Source organism: Microplitis mediator, chromosome 10 (genome assembly GCF_029852145.1).
Source record: "Microplitis mediator isolate UGA2020A chromosome 10, iyMicMedi2.1, whole genome shotgun sequence".
Taxonomy (NCBI): domain Eukaryota; kingdom Metazoa; phylum Arthropoda; class Insecta; order Hymenoptera; family Braconidae; genus Microplitis; species Microplitis mediator.
The window spans coordinates 13,061,928-13,071,859 of record NC_079978.1 but is presented as its reverse complement, the minus strand read 5'-3'; the positions used below and the strand labels follow the sequence as shown (position 1 = coordinate 13,071,859).

The window sequence follows — 9,932 nt, the reverse complement described above, 5'->3', positions numbered from 1 at the left end:
GCATTGTTTTCTAGTTATTTTCATTTTAATTTCAAGCTCTTAAAAACGAAGTGTTCTGATCGATTTCAAGAGCTTGACATTGAAATGAAAATATCTAGAAAACAATGCAAAATTTGAAAAAACTTTATTGATAATAATTTGTGGAGAATAAAATTGTCAAAAAAAAAGATCCTTTAACATTTATTATAAGTCTGACAGTTTTGCCGGAAAAGGTAAGAAATCTCGAAATTTACTATAACTTAACTTCGAGCTCTAATAACTTTAGAACAGATGGATCGATCAAAAAATGATAAGAGACCTTTTTTGTAGAGTGTTCGATTTCCTACAAAAATATATATTAGTCAAATAGATCTATTGATTTGTTCACGAGTTAAAAATACTCAAAGTTAAAAAAAAAATTTCCCGTGTTATTTTAATGGGAAATCGAATTTTTTGATGAGCTTAGCCGCTATTAAACTTAAACCCGTTAGCCCAGTGGCATAATTTTTTATTTTCTATATACTACCAGATTTTCTGGTATAACAGTAAAAAAAAAAAATATAGCCTTAAAATGACACACCCTAATAATTATATATAACTAAATATGATTATATAGATGATCATAAGAGCCAGGAAGTTTGCTCTGCTAAAAATAGCGCTGAAAAATTTTTATAACGACAATTTCGATTGGCTCATTTAATTTTTAAATCAAATCGAATTTAAAGAGAAAGCAAAAGAACGATCTACATTGAAAACAATTTTGAATATTAATCGTATGTTTATAAGAGATTTTTTTTTGTTTTTTGTATTTAATAGGGAAAACCAGTGTACTCGGTCCAAGTATAACAGCTCGACCTCTTGATTCTCCAGCTTGTTCGATCAACTAGTCCAATTTTTTTTTGCTTTTTAAAAAAAACAGGTGTCTCGGTCCAAGTATGACGGCTCGACTATTTGGTACTCCAGCTTGTTTGATTAACTACGTCAATCACGAGCAAGATTGCCAGCAAGATCACGAGCAAGATCGCCACCAAGATCACGAGCAAGACCACGAGTAAGATTGCCAGCAAGATCGCGAGCAAACAGATTCTTCCTCCAAAAAAAAACATAAAAACAAATTGGAGTAGTTGGTGGAAAAAGCTGGAGTACCAAGTAGTTGAGCTGTTATATTTGGACCGAGACTCCTGTTTTTTTTAAAAAGCAAAAAAAATTGGACTAGTTGATCGAACAAGCTGGAGTACCAAGAGGCCGAGCTGTCATACTTGGACCAAGTCCACTGGTTTTCCCTATAAAATACAAAAAACAAAAAAATCTCCTATAAATATACTATTAATATTTAAAATTGTTTTCAATGTAGATCGTTCTTTTGTTGTCTCTTTGAATTCGATTTAATTTAAAAATTAAATGACCTAATCAAAATTGTCGTTATAAAAATTTTTTTAGCGATATTTTTAGCAGGGCAAACTTCCTGGCTCTAATGATCATATATAATCATATATAATTAGACAAAAACTCTTTTCATCGGGAATTCCAGTTGCTCTCGACACAAAAAATATGTGTGCCGCAGGATGTTTTTCACTTGCAAAGTGGGCAAGTGATTCAATGAAATTACTCTCAAGTCGCTCCAATGGAAACCCAAGAAGATACACCAAGAGAACTTGGGGATACTACGATGAAAGTGCTCGGGTTAACCTGGAATTCAACTCAGGATAAATTCCAGTTTGGCTATTCGCTACCAGAAGCATCGCCAACAACTAAACGCACAATTTTATCTGAAATCGCTCGCTTGTTTGACCCACTGGGGTTTTTGGCACCGATCATCGTGAGAGCCAAGATGTTCATGCAGAAGCTATGGCTGCAGAACTTCAACTGGGATGCTACGCTATCACCGTTGCTTCTTCAAGAATGGAATTTATTTTGAGATGAACTACATTAGATCTCGAAGATTCAGATACCTCGCTGGAATCATGTAAAAATTGGTGTATCAATCGAACTACATGGATTCTCTGACGCTTCTCAACTCGCTATGGCTGCTGTCGTCGACTTAAAAGTTACTGACGCTACTGGAAGCTCCAATATTTCGCTAGTGTGTGCCAAAACACAAGTTGCACCACTGAAACCCATATCAATACCAAGAATGGAGCTCAATGCCGCTGTCTTACTCGCTCAACTGGTACTCTACGTCAAGAAAGTCTTGAAACTTGAAAATGTACCAATATTCTTGTGGGCAGACTCCGCTGTATCCTTAACGTGGATACGAAACAACCCAGCTAGATGGAAAGTCTACATTCGCAACAGAGTTACCAAGATTCAAGAATCGCTACCAAGTGTCAACTGGGATTTTGTTCCTAGGAAACTTAACTCAGCTGACTGCGCTTCAAGAAGTTTAACAGCAGCCAAACTAGAACAGCATTTGCTATGATGGACGGGACCTAAGTGGCTTAGTCAATCAAAAGAAAACTGGCCATCTTTTGACATCCCTACGCAGACGGTATCACATCTTGAAGAACGTCCAGGTCTGGTTTTTACCATCTTCAAGGCAGATTCACACCTGCTGTACACGCTACTGGATAAATTCTCTAAGTTGTCACCATTACTTCGCACTCTTGGAATCTGTCTACGTGCTATCGCTAAATTTAAAAAAGTGCCAGAGTCCACACTGGCCACACCACTCTCTACAGTTGACTTGGAACTCGCAAAAACTTTGCTGATAAAGTATACACAAAGTCAGTACTATTTGCAAGAGCTGAAACTACTGAAAGATGGTGATTTTACCAAGATCATCACGCTTAAGTACGCTACTAATAGATCATTCGCATCATAAAACATTCCACGGAGGCTCAATTGACACTCGCTGATTTACGGAGATCCGTCTAGATAGAAGGTGGGCGAGTTCCAGTCAGGTCTCACATTCTTCACTGCGTCGTGAGTACGAGACATAGAGGTGTTCGTGCACAAAAATTAATGGGACAATTGCCATCCGCTCGTGTAAGATCATCCAAGGCTTTCCTACACACTGGAATAGACTACGCTGGGCCAGTAACACTGAAGACGTTTCAAGGTCGAGGTGCGAAAACTTATAAAGGATGGATCGCTGTATTTGTATATCTCGCTACGTCCGCTGTACATTCAGAAATTGTCACCGATTACTCTACTGACGCTTTCGTCGCAGCATTTCAACGAATTACTAGTTGGAGAGGCGCCTGCAGTACCCTATACTCGGACTGTGGTACAAATTTTGTAGAAGCAGACGCCACGCTAAAGAAAGAATTCGCAGCAGGATCGAGACAGCTAAAGGAACTTCAGTATTTACTCGCTACAGATGGCACAGACTGGAAGTTCAATCCGCCAAGCGTTTCCCATTTTGGTGGCAAATGGGAAGCAGCCGTTAAGTCAATCACGTTTCATCTCATACGAACTATTGGTGAATCGCTATTGACTTACGACCAACTCACTACAGTTTTAACTCAGATTGAGGCTGTGTTAAATTCGAGACTGATCGCTCCGCTATCCGAAGATCCTGCAGATTTAACCACTCTGACTCCCGGACATTTCCTCATTGGTGAACCACTAATCGCTGTACCTGGACCTTCGCTACTGGAGAACAATACCGCTACGTTGTGACGCTGGCAACAACTACAACAAATGTTCCAGAAATTTTGGAGTCAATGGTCGTCTGAGTACCTACAACGTCATCAATCTATATCTAAGTGGCATTATCCATCGAATGACATCAAAGTGAGCTCATTAGTCTTGCTGACTGATGAGAGGTTCCCACCATTGAAATGGCCGCTTGCAAGAGTACTCGTAATACACCTACGGCTACTACTGAACTTGTCCGACCAATCGATAAATTGTGTGTTCTACCAGTTCACTCTCCAGAAGACGATCCTGTTGACACCGTCGCCAGCGCTGGGGAGAATGTTCAGTCACGAGCTTGACTAATTTAAAAAGCGTCGTGCATTTCCGCTATTCCGGGAGTAGCCGAACTCGCTACTGACTTGAATGTCAGAATAGTGCCAGGTCACTCGCTATCTGGGCCCGAAACATGCAATTTCTTGCTCCTGACCGTGTCAAAACGGCATGAGAACCCGCTACCAGCCGGCCAATCAGATAATTCGTCTCATTCCGGCGTATTCGGCAGCCAATAAGGAAAATTGGCTGTTTACTGCTTCCTGTTGGCGCGGTTTTAGGCTAATGGGAAAATTCGTCTTATGCAGCAAGGCTGCCATGTCAGCACCGAGTGGTAACACCGACGCTACTACGATTCCATCATCTCAATCTACAACGTGCTTTGTTACAAACAACCTCGTGTATTAAAACCACTCTGCTACATAAATTAATCCTTGTGTGAAATAATTAAAAACAGCTACGCTAATTATCCTCAATATTTAGTCAGTATACTAAGGTTGCTATTCATTGAGAATATATTGATTGTGATTCGCGTGTAATTACTAAATTAATTTCCGTGATACTAACCGCTATTGACCACGTGTCATATTTATTATACGTGATTCATTTTTTCTTGTCGCATTCGCTATCGCATAATTATTGAGTCGCATTCGCTATAAGTATTAAGTTCTTACAATTTAAGGTGTAAATAATTGTAAATAAATATCTACATTATTTATTGTTAAAATCTGTGTAGATTTTAATTGTTTAAAATCCTCACGCCTAAACTACATCCATTTAGTTTACTTGCTTATTTTACACGATCTAATCCTAAAGTATCGTCACCAAAAATATGTATAGATATATTAGGGTGCTTTTTATTTTTCGAACATTTTTTTTTTCTTAGCCTATTTGAAAATTTTATTGTAGACGACATAAAAAAAAATTTCCTGAAAATTTTAGCCCTTAATTTTAATTTTAAGAGGTCACGATTCATTCTTAAAGTTTTCTTAAAATCGATCAGAAGACTATTTTTTTTATGAGCATGACATTAAAATAAAAATAACTAGAAAACAATGCGGAATTCGAAAAAACTTTATTAAAAATAACTTTTAAGGAATAAAATTGTCTACAAAAAAGGTCTGATGATATTTTGTAATAGGTCTGATAGTTTCGCTGGAAAAATAAGAAAATCTCAAAATTTAATATGAATTCGACTTCAACCTCAAATAACTTTTGAACAAATAGATTCCTCAAAAAATGATAAGAATCTTTTTTTGTATATCATTCAATAACCTACGAAAAAATTTAGTAGTTTTACTCGGACTCTAATTATTTTTTCTGTATTGGTTCTGAAAATAATTTTTTTAATAATAATTTGGGTTTTTAGTTGATATTAACTAAATAACGAAATTTACAGAAAAAGTGCAGATAACGATTTTTTAGGAAATTTAATTCGCTACAAAAAAGGTCCTTTTAGTTAAGTGGCTCAAGTTCTTTGTTCACGTGATATAGAGATTTTAGTAATTTTGAAAATAAAATATTTGTCAAAAAATTCCACCTAATGCTATTTCATTTCAATTTTTAATTAGTAAATAATTTTCCTTTTATTAATTTAATCCAGTCATTAAAATCAGAAGGGGTCAAAATGATGAACTTCGGAAAAATTTTTGATAAATATTTTATTTGCAAAATTACTAGAACCCCTATATCACGTGAACGGAAAACTTAAGCGACTTAGCCAAAAGGACCTTTTTTGTAGTGAATAAAATTTCCTAAAAAAATCGTGATCTGCACTTCTTCTGTAAATTTCATTATTTAGATAATATCAACAAAAAACACAAATTATTATTAAAAAAATTATTTTCAGAACCAATACAGAAAAAACAATTAGAGTCCGAGTAAAACTATTGAAGAGACTTTTGAAGAGTAATGAATTGCCTACAAAATGCCGCAAATGGCGACCCGATAACTTGAAATGCGGCTGAGTTATAGAGAATTAAAAAAAAAATCCCAACTTTCCTCTGATTTTAAATGGGAAAACTTCAAAATCAAATATAAAGTACTTAAAATTTCAATTAAGGGCTGAAACTTGCAGGGAATTTTTTTTCTCTGTCTATAACAATATTTTCAAGTGGGAGAGAAAAAAAAATAGTCGTTTAAAACGAATCACCCTAGTATATATATATATATATATATATATATATATATATATATATATATATATATATATATATATATATATATATATATATATATATATATATATATATATATATATATATATATATATATATATATATTGTAACGGGTTTCTCACCACCGGGGATCTACCGGAGTGAAGTCCGAATACACTTACTGTTTTTGGCTACCTTGTTCAAAAATACTTAAGTTGGGCGCCAGGTGATTTTATAATCACCAAATAAACAATTATCAAAAATGTCAACTCAGGGTGGCGGATCGGGGAAAGGTCAGGCACTTAAGATTACGATAAATAATTAATCAGAATTAACACAAAATAATTAGTCATATATTGAACACCAAATAATTGATCGGTATCACAAAATTATTATCGGTTACAAAAAAATATAAATGCCGTTGTCGGCTTGACTCGATATAAACGAAACTATATAAAAAAAATCGTAGTTGATCGAAACACAATTCAGTTCATTGCTCAGAGAAAACACAGTCGGTTATCGAAATAAAATGAAATACGTTTATTGTCCGGAGACACACATACAGCGGAAGTATTAACGAAATACTTGACGAATGACGTCAGATTATTCTTACACGTCGAGGTGACAAGACTGCTGTTGCGAATGAGACACAGATAATCCGTGATTCTCAGAATTGCTCGATTGAAATAAAATAAAAATAAAATAATATTTTATTTCGGTAACACGTTAAATTGCACGATCATATAATTTTTACGCGTAATTAATTATTAATTAATAATTATTACACGAACGCGGTTCACTTGTTCACTACTAAATTCACTAGAACACGTTGTTCAGTTTCGGGCCGAGGCTTCGGCTTGTTCACTTGTTCACTGAGTCGGTTATTGTCGGTCGAAATTAATTGTCGTGATCAATTAATTTAACTAGTCGTTGATCCAAACTCGGATTGGTCGTTTTAGTCGTAAATCGCGTTGTTCAATCGTCGGGATCGAAATTGGTCGGAGTCGAATTGTTCAAATAAAATAAACGTGGCCGTTCAGTTCGGCGTCTATCCCGGATCTCTCGTTTCAATCCATGCGTTGGATCGTTTGCTCGGTCAAAGTCGGAATTTTTGATGCTAGAGGTCACTAAAATTTGCTCACCGGATAATTATTTATTATTTCAAATAATTTTCAAACCACGGGTCGATGTCGAGTTTTCCTCATGTTACAATATATATTAGGGTGGCCCAAAAAACCGACTATTTTTTTTTTCGAGTCCCTAATGAAAATTTGTTAGTTTAAGATGTTTTAAGAAGCCTCTCCAAAAATCAGCTCGATAAAAAATTTTCAAGAGGTCACTCACGAATTTTGAAAATATCGAAAATGATTGGAATTTGGAATTTTCGTTTCTGAATTTTTTCTTCCTCGTGGCAGCAATATTTTATATCTGTAAAATTATGACTATGCTGAAAATTTCAGCCCAATATTTAAATATTTAAACGGTGCTCAAGAATTTTGACTATTAACTGATAATAGGTAACTAATACTTTGAATTAGTTTTTGTATTTTTTTACCACTCAATTACTGTCATTTCACTTAAATATAACTTTTGCATAACCGAAAATATACAGGACAGTCTTAAACAATAAAATTGGGTAAGTTTTAAATAAGCAAAAAAACCTAAAAATTGAATTCAAAAATAAAAAAGTATGTGAATAATTTATTATTTCTATTTCTCGGGTTATATTTTTATTCACTATGATACAAATTGATGGTAAAAAAATTGAGCAGGTTTATTATTAACATTCAAGGGTCGCTTGAAAACGTCCAAGTGACAGTACTCGGAAACATTCAAAATTCTTGAGCGACGTTTAAATATTATAATTTTGAGCTGAAATTTTCGGGGTAGTCAAGATTTCATAAATATAAACTATAGCTGCCACGAGAAAGAAGGAATTTAGAACAAAAAAATCCGAATTTCGATCATTTTTGATATTTTGAAAATTCGTGAGCAACCCCTTGAAAATTTTCTATCGAGCTGATTTTTGGAGAGGCGTCTTCAAACATCTTAAACCAACAAATTTTCATTAGAGACTCGAAAAAAAACAGTCGGTTTTTTTGGGCAACCCTAATATATATATATATATGGATGCATAAATGATATAAAAAAGTTTGTCCTGTAAGCTAGATATTGGCATATAAATTGTCGGTATATATATTGTCGCGTGGATCAATCATCTGAGAAATAATCATCGCAAGGATCAATTGTCGAGGATCAATTGTCGGGGATCAATTGTTTTTGCGTCAACGGTCAGGTCACCGTTCGAGAGATATCCTTGGCGATCAAAATGGTGAAACACGGTTTTTCTTCAATTATCTTTGAAGTGACTTATCTGATCAATTCGTAAATCTAGGCAGCTCTAGAACTCAATAAAACGCGTCGATTGCCACATTGAATGTCAAAATCTGTTGATTAGTTCGAAAGATGTGGACGTTAAAAAATTAAAAAAATTACAATTTACCTCGTATTTTTCGGATAGCTCAGAATATAATTTACTACAGAGCTTAACTGTCATACCAGCTCAACGTCTGTATGTTTTTTCTCGATCACTACATAATGTTATGCAACACATTCTTTAGCTTAAATGATATTATTAACAAAAAAATTGACGAAGAAACGTTTTTGAAATTTTTCTCGGATACTTTATATATTAACCCTCTGATCTGAGTCAAAACTCATTTGAATCCTTATTTCGATCACTCACATTGATTTCTGTCTGAATCCATTTATTTTGTTGAACATAATCATAAACGAAAGTTAAAAAAACGCTTGTTCATTAATTATTTTTTATTCTTAAAGTTTCAAGCTTGAACACATAACGTGAACTGTTGGAGCTTCGAAAGCTCATCAAAACCAAGTGTGTTCAAGAGTATTGTACTAACAATAATGTTTTCGAGCTCAAGGAGCTCGAAAACAAGGGGAAGTTGTTGGGCTGGCCCGCAGGGCCAACCGTTACCCAGATTTTTTTTTTAATTTTCTAACTTTGATTCGTATCTTTATTTACAGAATGTTGTTATAAAAAACTTTGTATTGAATATATTACCCACATACTCATTGTATATTCGAAAGTATACTGGTCACAGAAATTAAGGGATAGAAAAAAAATCCGAAATTTTTAGGTGATTTTCAACATGCTGTAACTCGGTGAAAAATGGTCGTATAAAAAAACTAAAAAAAGCAAATTGTAGCCTCAAGTTTCTAGTTTTTAGATCTGGACCTCAAAATTTTTTATCATGTAAGGTTCCGGAGTAATCATAAGAAAACCAACGAAAAAAAAATTTTCAAAATTTTTGCTGGTCTTTCAATACGTCTATGGGCGACAATAAATTTTTTTGAATAATCCGACTGTCTGACTTTTCTCGGAAATTTTATGCCCTTTAATTTGGTGGCCTTAAAAAGTCTCTACGACGATTTGGCGCCGAGGTATCATTGATCAAAGCAAAAAAGTCCATTTTGGCTTTGATAATCAATAACTCCGGATGTATTGGTCGTACAGAGAATGGAAGCAGGGTTTTGAAAACTGGAAAACATTCTCTATAAGGCAAAATTAGTGGCATTTGATAGAAAAATTTTTTTTAAAGCGATATTGTTTGGTAAAAAACAGGTCAAAATTCACAAATTTAAGGATATTCGGAAATCTTGCTATAACTTTGGATATAACGGATGAACAAAGGAAATCTTCGACTTTTTTTCAACCTCAAAGTGTCCTGAAAAAACCCTGAAAATTTCAAATCGCTGCGATTTTTCTTTCTTAGTGCCCCGAAGCTTTAAATTTATCGATTTTGTCAAAAATCACCATAATTGGTAGTTTCTCGGTTTTTGTTCATTTTTTCGATTTGAAAATGT

At 34.5% G+C, this 9,932-nt stretch overlaps 2 protein-coding genes across 2 annotated transcripts; both read left to right on the top strand.

Annotated features, from left to right (window-relative positions):
- The first annotated feature begins 2,002 nt into the window (after positions 1-2,002).
- LOC130676338 (uncharacterized) lies at positions 2,003-2,398 on the top strand. Its single transcript, XM_057482491.1, has one exon. The coding sequence runs from the start codon at positions 2,003-2,005 to the stop codon at positions 2,396-2,398; it is 396 nt and encodes a 131-aa protein (XP_057338474.1).
- A 542-nt stretch (positions 2,399-2,940) lies between these two features.
- Positions 2,941-3,600, top strand: LOC130676337 (uncharacterized). The gene has a single exon (XM_057482490.1). It carries the CDS (start codon positions 2,941-2,943, stop codon positions 3,598-3,600), a length of 660 nt encoding a protein of 219 aa, XP_057338473.1.
- The last annotated feature ends 6,332 nt before the right edge of the window (positions 3,601-9,932 follow it).